At 49.3% G+C, this 19305-nt stretch overlaps 2 protein-coding genes across 8 annotated transcripts in view; one reads left to right on the top strand and one right to left on the bottom strand.

Annotated features, from left to right (window-relative positions):
- Positions 1-3157, bottom strand: part of SP2 (Sp2 transcription factor) — a 31187-nt gene extending 28030 nt beyond the window's left edge. The window contains exon 1 of the mRNA XM_006074315.4: positions 3021-3157. Within this exon, the coding sequence (XP_006074377.2) occupies positions 3021-3027 (7 nt within the window). The 5' untranslated portion in view covers positions 3028-3157. The remainder of the gene's footprint in view (positions 1-3020) is intronic.
- LOC112583689 (syncytin-1) lies at positions 2804-16635 on the top strand. Of its 7 annotated transcripts, none has more exons than XM_044939051.1 (3): positions 2806-3594; positions 6996-7821; positions 14064-16635. In XM_044939051.1, the coding sequence occupies exon 3, from the start codon at positions 15187-15189 to the stop codon at positions 16093-16095; it is 909 nt and encodes a 302-aa protein (XP_044794986.1). In that variant the 5' UTR covers positions 2806-3594; positions 6996-7821; positions 14064-15186; the 3' UTR covers positions 16096-16635. The 7 variants fall into 7 exon arrangements, with proteins under 7 accessions (XP_044794991.1, XP_044794990.1, XP_044794986.1 ...); XM_044939050.1 differs by having other exon boundaries at positions 2806-3633; XM_044939052.1 differs by having other exon boundaries at positions 2806-3633; positions 6263-7821.
- The last annotated feature ends 2670 nt before the right edge of the window (positions 16636-19305 follow it).

Here is a 19305-nt window from a genome sequence, read left to right as displayed (position 1 = left end):
AGGTGATGGAATTCCAGTTGAGCTAGTTCAAATCCTGAAAGATGATGCTGTGAAAGTGTTGCACTCAATATGCCAGCAAATTTGGAAACCTCAGCAGTGGCCACAGGACTGGAAAAGGTCAGTTTTCATTCCAATCCCAAAGAAAGGCAATGCCAAAGAATGCTCAAACTACCGCACAGTTGCACTCATCTCACACGCTAGTAAAGTAATGCTCAAAATTCTCCAAGCCAGGCTTCAGCAATACGTGAACCGTGAAATTCCAGATGTTCAAGCTGGTTTTAGAAAAGGCAGAGGAACCAGAGATCAAATTGCCAACATCCACTGGATCATGGAAAAAGCAAGAGAGTTCCAGATAAACATCTATTTCTGCTTTATTGACTATGCCAAGCCTTTGACTGTGTGGATCACAATAAACTGTGAAAAATTCTGAAAGAGATGGGAATACCAGACCACGTGACCTGCCTCTTGAGAAACCTATATGCAGGTCAGGAAGCAACCGTTAGAACTGGACATGGAACAACAGACTGGTTCCAAATAGGAAAAGGAGTACGTCAAAGCTGTGTATTGTCACCCTGTTTATTTAACTTCTATGCAGAGTACATCATGAGAAACGCTGGGCTTTTCTTTTTCGAAGCACAAGCTGGAATCAAGATTGCTGGGAGAATATCAATAACCTCAGATATGCAGATGACACTACCCTTATGGCAGAAAGTGAAGAGGAACTCAAAAGCCTCATGATGAAAGTGAAAGAGGAGGATGAAAAAGTTGGCTTAAAGCTCAACATTCAGAAAACCAAGAGCATGGCATCTGGTCCCATCACTTCATGGGAAATAGATGCGGAAACAGTGGAAACAGTGTCAGACTTTATTTTGGGGGGCTCCAAAATCACTGGAGATGGTGATTGCAGCCATGAAATTAAAAGATGCTTACTCCTTGGAAGGAAAGTTATGACCAACCTAGATAGCATATTGAAAAGCAGAGATGTTACTTTGCCAACAAAGGTTGGTCTAGTCAAGGCTATGGTTTTTCCAGTGGTCATGTATGGATGTGAAAGTTGGACTGTGAAGAAAGCTGAGTGCCAAAGAATTGATGCTTTTGAACTGTGGTGTTGGAGAAGACACTTGAGAGTCCCTTGGACTGCAAGGAGATCCAACCAGTCCATCCTAAAGGAGATCAGTCCTGGGTGTTCATTGGAAGGACTGTTGCTGAAGCTGAAACTCCAATGCTTTGGCCACCTCATGCGAAGAGTTGACTCACTGGGAAAGACCCTGATGCTGGGAGGGATTGGGGGCAGGAGGAGAAGGGGACAACAGAGGATGAGATGGCTGGATGGCATCACCGACTCGATGGACATGAGTTTGAGTGAACTCTAGGAGTTGGTGATGGACAGGGAGGCCTGAGTGACTGAACTGAACTGAGAAGCCACTGGAACACTGACATCATCAGCCCATTTGATAGGTTGTCTGACATATTCGCCCCCTTCATCGCACACAAGAATTTAAAACAAAACAAGACACTGCAGTTATATTCATTATTGCAGACAACAGGTTTCTTTATGCTATCAAATCTAAATTACTCCTATGGTGTGGATTCTACCATCATTCCCTTCAAAGCCTCTCTATGAGCTGGCCAACACCCTAAATGTTCTAGCCTGAAAAATCATCCAAAATACCAACTCAACACTTAGTCCTCCACTGTCATACTTAATGCCTTCTGAGGTACAGCATGCAAGGTTACTGCATGCCAGTGTACTGCCCAACAGTCATCACTCTTCTATCTGCAATCAAACCCGTGTAATGGTGACCATGGGTCAATTCACTGTTTAAAGCGGATTTACCAGCTCCTCCCTCCCTTTCTCTAAGAAAGCAACAGATAAGTGAGCAAGAAGTCTCAGAAGAAGACACAAACTTCGGGATAATATGCACTGAGAAAAGCCAGACTGAGGCCCCCTGGATCAAGTTAATTAAGAAACAATTAAACATGACAGTATCTTGGAATCAAAACCAAGGAATGCTGTGAGGACAGGTTTCTCAATTGCTCAGAGGAGAAGACACAATTCCTTTTCATCTAAAATTAGAAAGCCACCCAGAACATAAGCCAAGAAGCATGGGTAGAAGGCTGAGAATCATAAGCTAGCAATGGGCATGGAGGTGGGGTGGAGGAAGAAAGTAAATATCCATATTGTTTTACTTTTTCAGTTATTCATTAGGTTTGCTCCTGGCCTTTGGGATTCGGCAGTTCCACCCTCCCCACCCCCATGGGATATCAGGCAACAGGCTGGGAGCTCTGTCCACAAGTTCTTAAACGTCTCACAATTCTGCTAAGCGTTGGCAGATATCTAGCTGGAAGCTCAAAGATGCAAGAGAAAATATTAAAAGGTTTCTGCCCACTCCTCAGTTTAAGGCGAGAGGTCATCTACTTAGGGAGTGCCCTTGTGTCCTGGTACCATCTCTAGACTTTCTACCCAGAGAACTACGTTGGCTTCCACGCCCATCAGTGCCCATGTGTTGGCGCCGTCGGAATTTCAAGTATTCCCCCGCCCCTCTCTGCACTCGGGAGAACACTGAATCGCTGGTGGGCACCTAGAGTCAGAATGCAAGAGGGTCCCGGAACACAGGACAAGCGCACAGGGAGCCGACCGCCTCCTCAGAGCAGACCCAGGCAACGTCCCCGGGCCGGGAAACACTCAGGTGGGCCGGCGACCAGGCAGACGGGGTGCCAGGTTTGCCCTGGGTGCCCGCTCCTCTCGCCAGCCCCGGAAGCGCCTCCCTCCCGCCTAGCGGGCTCCGAGGGGGCGGGGAGTCGAACGCCCCCTTCCGGGTGCCTCCGCCTGGCTGGCCAGCCCCGCTCCTCCTCCGGGCGGGAATCCTCCCTCCCCGCCCCTACCGGAGCCGGGCCCCGGCGCCAGGTCCGGCCCCAGGGGGGAACCCCCAGTCCCGGCTCCCTCTCCCTGCGGCCTCTGCCCGTCTTCCCGACCCTTCAGAGCCGGGAAGACCCCGCCGGCAGCGGTCAGGACCCACCGCTCATTACGACATCTTCCTCCCTGGCCTCCGCCGCCTCCGCCGCCACCGAGAGCCTGACACCGCCCGCCTAGCACCCGCCAATCCCGGAGCCTGTCACCGCCCGAGCGACGGCAGCGTTCACCAATAAGAGCTCGGTACATTGGGGACCGACAGCACTATCAACCAATCAAAGAGAGGCATCTAGAGCGACGTTGCCTTGGCCAATAGACCTGTGAAATGTCACTGACGGACGGTAGAGGGCACCAACCGGAAGCTTACTGAAGAGTGAACGACATGTTCGCCAGCCAACTGAAGGGAGGCAAAGTCCCACCTACCAGGTGGTTGATGGACAGCAACAGGAAGCTAGATGGGGAGGGGCTTAGCTAAGGAGTGGTTTTGTATTGGTCGTGGTTGACCTTCCACCCACCTTTAATCCAGAAGATGAGTGATAGATCTGCCCTAAAGCCAATCAAAAGTCCTCAGGGTGAGGCCGACAAATGCCCTATAAATAGCATCTACTTTGATCCTAAATCCAGCGTTGCCCTGGTGTGGTAGGGGCGTCTCGTTCTTCTGCTGTTCAACCCGTTGTCTGGTGAGTTGAAAGCCACCAGCCTTTTCAACCCGTTGTCTGGTGAGTTGAAAGCCACCAGCCTTTTATTCAATTTTTTATCTTTCATCGCTTCTGAAGAGGGAAGTGAGCCTTCAGGCGACTTTGTCAGTGAGACATTGGCGGCAGGCACAATAGCGGGAGTTGGGGCTGCGTGACACTTCTCAAAGTGTTTTCACCGTCTCAGTTCAAATCCCTCATAATCCTCTCCTGGTTATTGCATCAACCTGCCAACGTGGGCATCAGAATCACCTGAAGCTCTCTAAAAGATTCTAGGATTGCCTCTCGTGTCCGGCGCACGACAGAAATATGTATTCTAACGAGCGCCTCTGGTGGACAGAATTGGCCTCTGCCCCCACTTACCTCCTTGAATGAAGTGCTGTGAGTACAGCACTTGGCAGGCGCGACCTGGGTAGGTTTATCTTCCCTATAAGATGTGTAACTTTGGAACGCGTTAGTGAGAAGGAATCCACTCTGGTGTCATACCAGCCTGGGTTCGAAACTCGCACGGCCTACTTACAAGAGAGGCAGGGTACCGAAACTCCGTGCATCTTATGTCCTCATCTGTGAAATGAGGCTGCTCACACCTACAACTTAGAGCAGGACTTTCCTTTTTTTTTTTATCATAACCCCACAGTGAGAAATACATTTGCATTCTCACCCGGTACACTTATACTCCTGTGAGTGTATGATAAAATTTTACAAAAACAATACTTACCCTTCCTACCATGATCCACTGATGTTTTTCTGTCTTGTCCTATCTTTTTCTTTCTTCCCTCCCTCCCTCCTTTCCTTTTTTTTTTTTTTAAATATTGAAGTCTAGTTGATTTACAGTATTATGTTAGTTTCAGGTGTATAGCACAGTGATTCAGATATATATATGTGTGTGTGTGTTTGTATTCCTTTTCAGAAGGAATGTATTCCTTCTGAAATACATACACAGTGTGTGTGTATTCTTTTCCCTCATAGGTTACTACAAATTACTGAGTATAGTTCCCTATGCTATACAGTAGGTCCTTATTGGTTATCTATTTTATATATGCATGCATGTTCAGTTGCTGAGTTGTGTATGACTCTGTGACCCCATTGACCAGGCTCCTCTGTCAGTGGGATTCTCCTGGCAAGAATACTGGAGTGGGTTGCCATTTCCTTCTCCATGGGATCTTCTCAAACCAGGGATCAAACCCACATCTACTGCATTGGCAGGTGGATTCTTTACCACTGCACCACCAGGGAAGTTGTTATTTTATATATAGTAGTGAAAGTGTTAGTTGCTGAGTCATGTCCAATTCTTTGCGACCCTCTGGACTGTAGCCCATGGGGGCTCCTCTGTCCATGAAATTCTCCAGGCAAGAATACTGAAGTGGGTAGCCATTCCCTTCTCCAGGCAATCTTCCCAACCCAGGAATCATACCCAGGTCTCCTGCATTGCAGGCAGATTCATTACCATCTGAGCCACCAGGGAAGCCCTATGTGTATATGTTAATCCCAGCCTCCTCCTATTTTATCCCTTCCCTTACTTTCTTTTCTTGATCATGACCGGCAGTTTGAATAACATTATCATGAAGGGTTGATGTAATAAAATACAGAGCAGTATGCCCAGTATATTGTAATTGTTGAATAATTGTTACTAGTCTCTTCCAGGCTATCCCTTTGAAAAAATAGGACTTCAAAAGAATTCACTTTTTCAGTTAAGATCCTTCATTGGCTCCCTTCGCTGTTCTGGATAAAAAGTCCATACTCCTTTCTAGGCAAACAATGGCCTTCACACTCTTGGTGTATCTTGCATGTTTCATCTCCCTCTGCCATCCTATTCTCTTTCCATAATCCTACCTTTTTGCCTCAAGAAAAGGTTCCACAGTTCCTAAACACATACTCATCTATTTCCTGTCTTACTTTTTCCTTCCTTTTTCCTGGTAAACTCCTGTGCATCCTTCAAGAACCTGCTCCGAGTTTGATCTCCTGCTAAGCCAGATCCTTTTCCTTCTCTGGGCTGTTCTTGGCACAGGCAAAGAGCTTCACTCTCTCACACTGCATTACCCACTTTCATTCTTCTGACTGTAGACTGTGGACTGCAGTGGAAGTTTTGAGGCCAGTACTAGAAGACTGGCAAGAAATGTATGCTGAGCTAAAGAATGAATATTTGCATACAATTACATCTACATATGACTTGTTTATGTAGACTGTACATTCTGTTCCCATGCCATTATTCAAGGTAAGATTGCTTCACTGTTGAGCCAAAGACTCCACCCGGGTTCCATGAGTCAGCTACTTTAGGGTGCAGGGATTTGAGGGGCGAGGTGGGGTTGAATTTCCTGCTGGGCTGCTGCCAAACCTCTTGTGAGATGAAAGCTGGGGCCGCTGTGCTTCTTCCACCCCAGAAGCCCCGTCATGAAGCCAGCAGAAGCAGGAGGGATTTGTATGTGTGGGTAGTGGGCAGGGTGCAAAAACTTCGAAGAATTTGGCAGCAGTTTTGAGTAGTTTAAATGGTTCCTTTAAAGACCACCATGTTTCTTGTTTCCACCAGAGGTACAGCTGAGGAAGGGGGCACCTGCCATGGAGAGGACCCCCTTGTACTTTTGCCTGGACCCTTGGAGTCTTTGAGCCTCACTTACAACACACTAAAGCCATCACACAGTTTCTCTTCCCACAGATTGCTTCCCGCAGATGGCCCCCAGACTCTACAGAGAGGACAGGCAAGGTTGCCAGCTCCTAATGCCTGCTTTCCCCTGGCTGCTCTTTAGATTCACTGCTGCTGCTGCTGCTAAGTCGCTTCAGTCGTGTCCGACTCTGTGCGACCCCATAGACGGCAGCCCACCAGGCTCCCCCATCCCTGGGATTCTCCAGGCAAGAACACTAGAGATTGTTTAATAAATTCTAAACCATGGCCAAGAAAATCAGTATCTCTGGGGGTGCAACCCTGGTGAGGGTATTAAGTTCCTCAGGTTATTCCAACAGGCAGCTAAATTAGAGAACTGCTTGTCAGCCCAAAGATGTTTTCTGGTGGGGGTCCTCAGGTAAACCACTATGAATAGTCTATAACCTCCACCTGTACCCATTCCTGTCCCTCTTCCTGAGTTTCTCCCCTGCCCATCCTACCTGCTTCGATCTCCACGGAGCCAGGGCAGACAGGTGGTTCCAGCTGCAGGTCTCAGCATCAACCAGGAGAAGAATCTCTTCCATGGGTGCATCTGGATATAGCTTCTCCTTTGGTGATCTTCCATGGGTGCATCTGGACATAGCTTCTCCTTTGGTGATACCTGCCTTATTTCCAACCACTTTCAGCCTCTTCCTGCTCTAAGTTGTCACTTTCTCCCCATTTCTAACTTGTAAAGTTAACCTGTTCTCCACCGCTAAAGTCCCTCTATTTGTCTTGTCCACCACAGCACCTTTCACTCCCAGCACATTGCTTGATATATAGCCGGTGCATGGTACATGCTTGTTGACTGACTGAATGACTGCATCTGGAGGAGTCCTTGGGCCTAGAAAAGAAAACAACGGTCTCAAAGGCCCTTGCTAAACCATCTAACTTCCGGGAAAACAAAATCGAACTTTTAAGTCCCACCGTGATACTCCAGGCTGGTTGTATCTACCTGGGACTTACCACCCCCTGCCCAAAACTTCCCGCCTCCTGTTCAACTACAAATGCCATCTCAACCAAAGATTACCCAAAACGTCCTGCCTGATAACATTTCCCTTATCGCTTCCACAAACCTCCCTTTAAATATGAAGCCTCCCTGATCCATCTCGTGCTCAGCCTGGTCGTTAGGCCGACTGTCGCCCCTCCTTGCCTGAATAAAGGTAACCTACCTCCGTTGAGGTTGTCTCTCCTTTTCTGCCTTGGCCGAACTATACCTTACATTTTTGGTGCCGAAACCCGGGAGAGGGCGCGGCACTCCTGTGTCCTGTCTCTCTCGCTCGCTCTCGCTCTCACTCTCACTCTCCCTCTCCCTCTCGTTGTTTCCCCTGTTCCTGGAATCTGGAAACGTGAACTCACTTTCTGCCAGGGCTCATAAGTTCCCCTCAGGGACGCCTAGTGCCTTTGTGAGTGGTGCAATCCTTGTCCTAAGGCTTTATTGGTGCTTTATGTACCCACAGGCCTCCGGCTCTATCCCCTTCTCTCTCTCTCTCTGAAAGCCTCCGGTATAGGGAACTCTTGCCATTCGACTACTCTACATGCAACACTCCACTCAAGCCGGCCCCTAGATTAAGGTAAGATCTGGACGGTGTTCTAGAGGCACCCTAGAACCCAGTCCTCTCCGGGTCCTGGGGACCCCTGGCCTAAGGCCACTCTGTAAGCAACCATGGGGGATGCTCCACCTCGACACAGAGCTCTCTTTTCATAACTCCTATTGTTATGGATGACAACTTGAACTCCCAATAGGAGTCTCTGCTTGCCTTTCAATTATGGGGTCTGGCCAGTCTGTCCCAAAAGATTCCCCTCTGGCCTGTGTTCTCAAAAATCTCAAACCGCTCTTACTCACTGAACTTAAAGCTAACCGCTTAAAACAACTCTGTATACAGATCTGGCCTCAATACCAATTGGACAGTCAAGGCCACTGGCCTGAATTTGGCACATTTGACTTTAACATTCTTCAAAATCTCACCGACTTCCCTAAACGGAATGGCAAGTGGTCAGAGGTCCCACGTGCCCAAGCCTTTTGGGCCCTTCAGAGCAGGCCCTCCTTATGCAAGGCCTGCTCCACCCACAAGGTCCTTCTATGCAGCTTGTCTCCCAAACAAAAGGGCTGTTCTTCAACTAACCGCCTATGGTGCCTTCCGCACCCCTGGAGCTTGACCCCACTGACGAGCCCCCTCCCTACCAGCCACACCTCCGACCCTCTCCTTCCCCTTCATCCAGCTCACCTACTGACTCCGAAACCTCTCCTGACTCTTCCCTCAACCCCACTACCGCATCTTCCTGACCCCGACCCCTTCCCTCCCCCGCCCCACCCCCATCCCCCCCCCCCCACAGGGTCAGTACCCACAGGGTCAGTACATGTTTCCCCTGAGAGAGGTGGCAGGACCAGACGGCCCCACCCAAGTCCACGTGCCACTTTCATTGTCAGACATGAGCCAGATAGAAGAAAAGTTAGGATCATTTTCTGAAAATCCTACCAGATACAGAAAAGAATTCCTGAGACTCTCCAAGACCTATAACCTCACGTAGAGTGACATATATTATATCCTAAATGCCACTCTCACCCCAAATGGAAAAGACCGTATCTGGCAAGCGGCAAAAGCCCATGCTGATGACTTACATAACCAAGACCTGGATAGCCCAGCTGCTGATGAGGCGGTGCCTCAGTTAGATCCCCACTGGACTTACCAGCCCAGTGACCCAGGTATCAGGAGACTCAATCATATGATTACCTGCCTTCTAGAAGGAATGCAGAAAAATACTCCTATACATGTCAGTTATGATAAAGTCAGGGAAATCACCCAAGGGGCGGACGAAAATCCAGCCTTATTCTTGGCATGCCTCACAGAGGCAGTCCAGAAGTATACCATCCTAGATATCACCACCCCTGCTGGGTTACTGTACCTTCATGTTCAGTTCATCAGCCAGTCCGCCCCTGACACTAGACACAAGCTTTGACAACTAGAGAAGGGCCCTGAGACCGCCCACAAAGAGACCTTCTAGAATTAGCCTTCAAGGTGTTCAATAATAGGAAGAGGCTACGAGAGAAAAAGACCGTGAGAGAAAAGCTAAATATGCCTTTTTGGCGGCAGCAATTAAGGGAAGAGATCAGCCTGGCCCAAGTCATCCTAGACTGGGGCTTAAGACCCACCCCCCCGGACCCTGCTTCCAATGCAACCAGTCAGGACACTGGGCAAAGACATGCCCAAACCCACAAAAGCATACCCAAACTGTGGTTGTTCGGGACACTGGAAAATGGACTGTCCCCAGGGACACCCTGGCACTCCTGGGGAGGACCCCACCTCCCAGATCTGGAGAGTGGGATGTCCACAGGGATGCCCTGGCACCCCTGGAGAGATCTCCACTTCTCCCCAGAACCCCAGCATAACCCTACGAGAGTTGTTCCAATGATGGGATCTGGGTTCCAGCCCCCTGGCCCGTGTCCTGGACACAAGCTTGGAACTTAGGGTAGACGGGGTAGTGGCTGGTGAAAAGACCTCCTTTATAGTAGACACTGGAGCCACTTTCTCTCTCTCAACTTCCTACTCTGGCCCAACTCAAGACTCAGAACTCACAATAAAGGGGGGTCTTTGGAGAAACCTATATGCAGGTCAGGAAGCAACGGTTAGAACTGGACATGGAACAACAGACTGGTTCCAAATAGGAAAAGGAGTACGTCAAGGCTGTGTATTGTCACCCTGTTTATTTAACATATGCAGAGTACATCATGAGAAATGCTGGGCTGGAAGAAGCACAAGCTGGAATCAAGATTGCCGGGAGAATATCAATAACCTCAGATATGCAGATGACACCACCCTTATGGCAGAAAGTGAAGAGGAACTCAAAAGCCTCATGATGAAAGTGAAAGAGGAGAGTGAAAAAGTTGGCTTAAAGCTCAACATTCGGAAAACCAAGAGCATGGCATCTGGTCTCATCACTTCGTGGGAAATAGATGGGGAAACATGGAAACAGTGTCAGACTTTATTTTTTTGGGCTTCAAAATCACTGCAGATGGTGATTGCAGCCATGAAATTAAAAGACGCTTACTCCTTGGAAGGAAATTTATGACGAACCTAGATAGCATATTCAAAAGCAAAGACATTACTTTGCCAACAAAGCTCCATCTAGTCAAGGCTATGGTTTTTCCAGTGGTCATGTATGGATGTGAGAGTTGGACTGTGAAGAAAGCTGAGCACCGAAGAATTGATGCTCTTTAACTGTGGTGTTGGAGAAGAAGACACTTGAGAGTCCCTTGGACTGCAAGGAGATCCAACCAGTCCATCCTAAAGGAGATCAGTCCTGGGTGTTCTTTGGAAGGAATGATGCTAAAGCTGAAACTCCAATACTTTGGCCACCTCATGCGAAGAGTTGACTCATTGGAAAAGACCCTGATGCTGGGAGGGATTTGGGGCAGGAGGAGAAGGGGACGACAGAGGATGAGATGGCTGGATGGCATCACCAACTCGATGGACATGAGTTTGGGTAAACTCCAGGAGTTGGTGATGGACAGGGAGGCCTGGCGTGCTGCGATTCATGGGGTCCAAAAGAGTCGGACATGACTGAACAACTGAAGTGGAGTTCCCTTAAGGGCAAAAATCAGCCCTCCATTACTCTGTCAGTTTTGAAAATCGACCCTCATATACTCATTCCTCATAATGGCTCAGTGTCCCATGGCACTCCTAGGGAGAGATTTGTTATCCAAATTGGGGGTCTTTATTACCATACCCCCCCTCTATAGAGTCTCTATATTCTGCATGCAGATGGCACCTGGACTGTCCCTATCCCTCACCCTGACCTTCCCTTGGATCTACCCGCCTTAGACTCCCAAGTCTGGGACACTGATCACCCATCCATAGCCAAACATCATCCCCCACTCCACATTACCCTAAAAGACCCCTCAACTATAATCACCCAACAACAGTACTCTCTTACCCCGGAGGCCCACAAGGGACTTAAGCCTATCATAGACCATCTTCTTCAAGTCTCCATCTTAATTCCTACCAATTCACCACACAACACCCCTAATGCTGGCAGTAAGGAAGGGACCAAACTCTTGGAGACTGGTCCAGGATCTGCGAAAAATCAACGAGGCCACAATGCCGACATTCCCAGTAGTCCCTAACCCTTACACCCTTCTGTCTGCCATACCCCCGACTGCAATCCACTTCACGGTATTAGATCTCAAAGACGCCTTTTTCACCATCCCCCTCCACCCCCTCTCCCAAACCCTTTTTGCCTTCACCTGGCAAGACCTCAAGACTCATGTTTCCCTACAACTAACATGGACAGTTCTCCCCCAGGGGTTCAGAGACAGCCCCCACTTTTTTGGACAGTCTTTACAAAAGGACCTACAGACACTCGACCTAGCCCCGAGTCATCTCCAATACGTAGATGACCTCCTCCTTTGTAGCCCAACCCGAAAACTCTGCCTCCAACATACTGCCAAACCTCTTGGAACCCTGGGATCCTGGGGTTATCAGGTATACCGATCCAAGGCCCAAATAGCCCAGACAAACGTCACCTACCTGGGGCTCTCCATATCCCACCAACAAAGAACTATTCCCCCAGGTAGAATCCAGGCCTTGATTAACTGTCCACTTCCAAAAACAAAAAGGGAGCTCCTGTGTATCCTCGGCCTCCTAACTTTTTCAGTAGCTGGATCCCTAACTTCCCCCTCATTACAAAGCCACTCTATGAGGCAACTAAAGGATGTCCAGATGAGCCCCTCTTTAACCCCTCTTCGCTGGCCAATCCTATTTGCCAGCTCACCCAGAGCCTCCTCCAAGTGCCAACTCTCCACCTGCCAGATCACACTAGACCATTCTTTCTATTTGCACAGTCCAACCAAGGACAGGCCCTGGGACTTCTGTGTCAGTGGGCCGGAGGTACCTGGGCTCCCATTGCCTATCTGTCAAAACAGCTTGACATGGTGACCCAGGGATGGCCTCCCTGTGTACAGGCCATGGCTGCTATTGCAGTGCTCGTACCCAAAGAAAATAAACTCTCTAACATGCCCCTTTAACAGTTTGTTCTCCACACACCTTTCGAGACTTACTATCACATCGAGCGCTTCTCTCCCTTCCCCCTTCCAGGGTACAGGCCCTACATGCCTTTCTCCTCAACCCTCAGCTCTCATTCTCCCCCTGCTCTTCCCGTTAACCCTGCCAGCTTATTACCCACGTCCTCTACAACAGACCCCCTCCTACATAGCTGCAGCCTAACAGTAGATCTTACCCAAAACCCCTTCCAACATTTAACAGATCAGCCCATCCTAGACCCAGACACCCCACACTGGTTCATTGATGGCAGCTCTCAAAAATCCCACCCTTTGCAGCAGGATATGCCATCATCCAGGGGACCTTCGTCACAATCATGGGGCCCAGACAATTGAAGCTTCACCTCTGCCACCTCACACCACCTCCCAACAGGCAGAACTGATAGCTCTCACCAGAGCTTTAACTCGGGCTAAAAATCTAAGGGTTAACATCCACACAGACTCCAAATATGCCTGTAACATTCTTCATGCAAACATCCTAATATGGAGAGAAAGAGGTTTCCTAAACCAAAAGGGATCCCCCACTATTAATTCAGACCTGATCCACAGACTTCCTAGAGGCAGCACTCTGACCAGACAAAGCCGCCATCCTCCACTGTAGGGGACATCAAAAGGGAAGTCTCATATCAGCCTACAACAATGCCACAGACCAGAAGGCAAAGGAGATAGCCCTGTCGATCCTTCCCTCCAGTCCCCTGTCATCTTAGCCCTGACTCCATCCAACCCTCCCACCACCAGAGAAATCCTCTCTTATCTACACTCACTCTTTCATCCCTCGTCCAAGACACTCCAACAGTTCCTCCTCCATAACCACTTCCCCATGTCGACTGCTGACCAACAACATTTAGATAACCTTACCCGCTCCTGTCAGACAGGTCAACGTACCAGTCCCAGTTCCAAGCATAAACCTACACCCTTTCCAAACCATCAAATGCGAGGCAGCCTCCCAGCACAGGATTGGCAGACAGACTTTACTCCTATGCCCCTGGTTCAGAGATTCAGATACCTCCTGGTCCTTGGGGACACCTTTTCGGGATGGGTAGAAACATTTCCTACCACAAACAAAAGAGCCCACACCGTGGCCCAAATCCTCCTCACAGAAATTATCCCCAGGTTTGGCTTACCTTCATCCCTACAGTCTGATAAAGACCCAGAATTTATGTCCAAGGTCACCCAACAACTTGTCCAATTCTTACAGATACCCTGGAAATTTCACATTCCATTTCGTCCCCAGTCCTTAGGAAAGGTAGAAAGGATGAATAGAATAATCAAAGAAATTCTTACCAAACTATCCCTCGAGGTACATCTGGATTGGACTAAACTTTTGCTGATTGTTTTCCTCAAAGTACAGGCTTTGCCCAGAAAGCCCCTGGGGCTGAGCCCCTTTGAGGTGATGTACAGAAGGCCCATGCTCCCTCCTGGACTCCCCCCCGAACCGCCTCCCATACCAAGCTTCCTACACTCCCCTCTGCTGATGGAACTCTACAATGCCCTCTAGAAGTGCGTCAACCACAACTTGCCTGCCCCTGACCCCCAAACCCCCTTGCCCCCTTTACAAACTGGGGACGTGGTCTACCTGTCTAATAACCCACAGGGTGACCTAACCCCAGAGTGGCAGGGACCATTCAAAATCCTCCTCCTCACGCCGACTGCAGCTAAACTCAGAAGGTCACCTCCTGGGTACACCTCTCGCCTGAAACCGGTTACCTCCGACCCTGCTCTGCCCTCCTTAACTGACTTATCAGGTCTCCCCCACAGGACCCACCTCCTTAAAATTCACCCGGCGACAACCCCTGTCAACCATCCAAGAGGACACTGAATGACCCGGACACTCCTTAACCTACAACTGTCCCTGACCCAACTACTACAAGACCTCTGGACCAGCGCCCCGACCGGAACCTCCTTCGAAGATCTGACCACCCCGGTGTCTCATCCATGGCTCCAGGGGACCTTCTACAACCTAAGTCCAGAAGAAATTGATTTCTTTACTCTCATACATGAACACTGTTCCTCCTCAGATTCAAGCAACCACCAACTTGGGGCCTTCTGCCCCTCACCCTGACTGGCCTCTCCCCTTCTCTCTAACTATAACTGCACTCTTAATCTTAGTCCTTGCTATAAGCCCAGTAACTGTCTCCCCTCGGGACTGGTCACCTAGCCTTCATCTCTTCGTCGATATCGCCTACATTGTTAGCTGTGTTCTACTCCTAGGGTGCTATTTCCTCCACACTGCCTAACTAACAGACCCATGACTCCCCCTGTTCCTTATCCTTCCTGCACTCCCCTGCCTTCTGGCTAGTCCCTGCCCCTGCTCAGACATCTATTCCTATGTTCCTTCCTCATGTTATAATATGGCTCAAAGACCATGAACCTTGGGGGGGGCAGAAGTCTAAATCCCTACTCACTGTTAAAGTACAGAAGAGAGGGAATTTCGTGAGCACCTGCCATAAGCTAAATGGAAGAAATGTATGTTTCTATCCCATTACCCACTGGGGGTACTCAGACGGCAGTGGCTGCTGCTGCTGCTGCTGCTAAGTCACTTCAGTTGTGTCTGACTCTGTGAGACCCCATAGATGGCAGCCCACCAGGCTACCCCGTCTCTGGGATTCTTCAGGCAAGAACCCTGGAGTGGGGTGCCATTGCCTTCTCCAACGGGAGTGGGGTACTAGATTAATATCGGGAAAAGAAACAAGAACAAGTCATAAAGAACATAATTTCCCAGTTACAGGCTACCCCTGAGCCTTATAAACGCCTAGACCTCCTTTCCCAATTACGGCGTCTCCTAAAACCTCCCTCTGACAACCAACACCTTACCCGCCTTCTCAACTCTTCCTTCCAATTCTTCCAGTACACACAACACACATCCCAGTGTTGGATATGCATGTCACTGTCTCCCTCACCGCACATAGCAGTTCCCTTACCCTCAACCTGGTTGTCACAGGGCAACTGTACCTCCCCTCCCCAACAAAAAACTACACAACTCACTGGGCCAGTCTCTGACCATGTCCTTCTCTCAGCCTCTTCAAACCTAACCTGTATTAACTACTCTAGTCCCAACTACACTGGTCTTACAAACTCCGCTCCCTGCTCCTGTTCCACTTGGGTTCTCTGGAACAGCACAAATAATTGCACCAACCCGGGAATCTTCATTCTCTGTGGGACCTACGCATATTCATGTCTCCCCCTTGACCCCCTTGGACCTTGCATCTTGGTGTTCCTGACCCCAGGTCTAACATTCCTCAGAGAAGAGATAGAACAAATAGTCTACCCCCAAGGGGAACTTTCCCACAGGAAAAGACGAGCTGTCGTAGCCCCCCTCCTGATTGGGACCGGCACAGCAGCAGCCCTAGGCACCGGGACCGGGGGCATCTCGACCTCGGCCCATTTCTACTACAAGCTGTCCCAAGAACTCAATGAGGATATGGAGCAGGTAGTGGAGTCCTTCGTTTTGGTCCAAAGACAAATTAACTCATTAGTTTCTGTGGCCCTACAAAATGGGCGAGCCCTGGACCTTCTCACCGCGGAAAAGGGAGGGAGCTGCCTTTTCCTAGGAGAGGACTGCTGCTATTTTGTTAATGAAACGGGCATAGTCCAGGGCAGAGTCAAAGAACTTAGAGACAGAATCGAATGCCGAAGAAAAGAGTTACAAAACCTTTACACTCCCCAAAACCTGTTCCAACTGGCCCTCCCTTGGTTGCTCCCTTTCTTGGGACCATTGGTACTTATCATTTTATTCCTCTTATTTGGACCTTGTCTCTTCAATCTCTTTCAAAGGTTTCTCCAAGAATGAATTTGGGTCATCTCTCGAGACCAGGTCAAGATCATTCTTAAGAGCCTCACCCCGACCTCAGGAAAAGGAGACCTGGGCCTTAGGACGATCCTCCGTTCCAGACCCAGAACCATCGTCCCTATCCAGCAGGAAGTAGCCAGAGAGATACAGTGCCCTTTTCCCCATTTCTTATGATTTCAGGGTCTGGAATGAAGGAGTCCTTGGGCCTAGAAAAGAAAACAACAGTCTCAAAGGCTCTTGCTGAATTATCTAACTGCGGGGGAAAACAAAACTGAACTTTTAAGTCCCACCCTGGTGCTCCGGGCTGGTTGCATCTACCTGGGACTTATCACCCCCTGCCCAGAAACCTCCCACCCCCTGTTCAACTACAAATGCCATCTCAACTAAAGATAACCCAAAACGTCCCACCTGATAATGTTTCCCTTATCGCTTCCACAAACCTCCCATTAAATATGAAGCCTCCCTGATCCCTCTTGCGCTCAGCCTGGTCGTTAGGCCAACTGTCACCCCTCCTTGGCTGAATAAAGGTAACCTACCTCCTTTGAGGTTGTCTCTCCTTTTCTGCCTCGGCCCAAACTATACCTTACAGCATCCTTTTAACATTTTTCATGTACTGAGCTCCTTCTCTTCCAGTCCCAGCTTCCTCCACCTCCACTTCACTTCTCCTTCCTTGTCTGTCTCTTAACCCCTTTCCCTCTTCATTTTCCCATGTTTTCCCTGCTTCCTGACATTTTCCTTTTCCTCCTTTTCTGCATGTGGTTGCCCGCATCTGATTCATCAGTACCAGATAGTGAGCATCTATCCCTGAGGATGCCGAGGGCACCAGAGGGAGGGAGGGATGGCTGCAGAACCACAGTCTTTGCCCTCAAGAAGCTCCACATTCCTTCTGGGACCTCTTATGAAAGGAACCACCTGGTGCAGCTGCTGTTGGATGTCCAGAAATCAGAAGAATATCAATGTCCCAGCACTTAACTTTCTGTTGATCCTCACTCATCACTACAACCCAAGCTTTAGTGTTATTTTTGAAGAGTTGCAGCCAACTCAGCCTTCTACAGGCTGCTCGTTCTGCCTTAAGGATTTTCCCAGTAGCCTCTGCTTCTCTTTCCCTCCTCTGATTTTCTACATTCTCATCTCCTCTTGCCACCTACAGAAAAATCAAAGTTGCAGACTTTTCAAACCATTCCTGACACTCTTACATCCCAAGAGAAAGATTTGATGGGACATAGACCTAGTTTAAATGAACCATTGTTTTTTTTTTTTCTCCCAGGTCCATCTATGATTTCAATTATCCAGATTTCCTTAGTCTTTTCTGAGCACGAAAAATTTAACAGAGGCTGTAAAATGTATCTCCCGGATTTTACTTTGGCAGCTACCCCATCCTCACTCCAGGTGCGCACACACAGTGACCCCTCCTTCTCCACTACCCAGAGATGCCTAGCCTAATACTGACTCATCAACTCTCTCTGTCCCGTGGTTCCCCTGCCCAGACCTATGGCTGTCCTCCACCAACTGCCATGGAATCTTCCAGCGAGGACATTCCACTCATCCTTCCCCACAGAGTTCCTCCCCTTCCCCAGCTTCTCCCTACTCCCAGTCCCCTTGGGATGAGCTCTGTGAATCCTCCAAAAGGCAGCCCCCACAGGATCCTTTTAGGATGGAAGGCACTGGCGGCTCCCCAGCCTTGGTGTGTCGCCACCAGGGGGCGTCCAAGGCATTTCCAAACAGCGGATGCTGGGTGTTTTGTTTTTTTAATATTGGAGCAGAAAGACAAGCTTGAAAATCCAATTTAGCAAGCATTCATTGAGTACCCACTGTTTGCCAGGCTTGTGCCCTGATTCGCCTGAACACAGAGCACGTTCCAGCCTCTACAAAAGACTCCTTGAAAAGAACCATTTGCCTCTCCAAGGAATCATTTTCTACCAACCAGCTCCTCTTACTGCCTGTGGTAACAGCATCCTCTCTCCCCCTCGGCCTCTTGCCTGCGTCCAGCCCCTCCCTACCCTTCCTGACCTTGGGAACACAGCTCCATGTCTGCTTCTCAGAGCCCAGACTCCCCACAGCAGACTGGAAACATCTCTAGGAACGCAGAGCAGTTGTGAAGTTCCCTGGGCAGGCACTTTCTCTTCTGGGTCCCCAACGCCCTTCTGTCAAAACTCCATCTCCTTCTCCGTCACTAGCCTCCTGAGAGTCCCCCAGACCCCCTGAGTGTGGAGAGTGGGCATTGAGTAAGGCCATTATCTGGGACACTGGGCTCAAGAGCACGACTTCTTCACTTGGGAGTTCCAACCCAGCTGGCAGAGACTCGGGAAGTGGTGATAACAATAACCATAATAATATTAATAATAACGTTGGGGCCCACAAAATGGCTGTGAAATCCTCTCTAATGATCCCTTATATTCATAGATCTCCTTCCTCCTAGACACTTCAGAGACATTGCCCAACGAACCCTGCTAGCTTCCCTAGGAAGGACAATTAACCCCCTATTTTATGGTTGGAAAACTGAAGCCCTGAGAAGGTGAAGGAGTTGGCCGAGGTTACGCAGGGCGGTAGTGATGGCAGAATTTGTGAAAGTAGCACTCTCGCTTTCCTTTCCTTTACATCAAGACCCACCTAAGTGTGTGTGCCCAGGAACACACATTCTCACTGTCCATCCCAAATCGGCCTTGCCAGGGACCTCAACGTCTGGGAGACGCCGGAATCTGAGTAAAGGATTGTTGCCTAGGGCAACAAGGAGGGCCATCCTTGTCATGACCAAGGAGGGTGTCTCAGGGTCAGCCAAGGTTCTGGGGAAATCTGCCTCTGTCCTGTTGGACGCATCTGTGTCTAGCAGCATGCCAGTCACAACCAGGCCTTTCCAGACTTCAGGACTCGTGAGGAAAGAAGGGTGGGCTGCTTGCACAACAAGTCCCCCGCTGACAGTGCCAAGGACGTGTTCATTCGGAAAACCAGTATGGATGCAGGATTCCATTAACCCCATCCAGTCACAATATTAAGGATGGCAGTGCGGCCCCAGGAAGAAGAAGAGATGTGGTAGTCCTTGGGGGGAAGGAAAAAGTCTCCCAAACAAGAATAGCAGTTATTTGGCCTACATAGGAAGACACTGTGGTCATCAGCAAGGAAGGCAGGGAGAGCTGCTGCTGGCTCCGCTGACTGAATCTCAGCTTCACCAGGAGAGTACAGAGAAGTAAGGAGATGAGTTTTTCTAGTCTG

Source organism: Bubalus bubalis, chromosome 3 (assembly GCF_019923935.1).
Source record: "Bubalus bubalis isolate 160015118507 breed Murrah chromosome 3, NDDB_SH_1, whole genome shotgun sequence".
In the NCBI taxonomy this organism is placed as follows: Eukaryota; Metazoa; Chordata; class Mammalia; order Artiodactyla; family Bovidae; genus Bubalus; species Bubalus bubalis.
This window is presented reverse-complemented; position numbering and strand designations above follow the sequence as displayed.

Bases quoted from the DNA above. Each gene is read 5' to 3' on its own strand.
- LOC112583689 (XM_044939056.1), top strand. From the start codon at position 15,187: ATGTCACTGTCTCCCTCACCGCACATAGCAGTTCCCTTACCCTCAACC.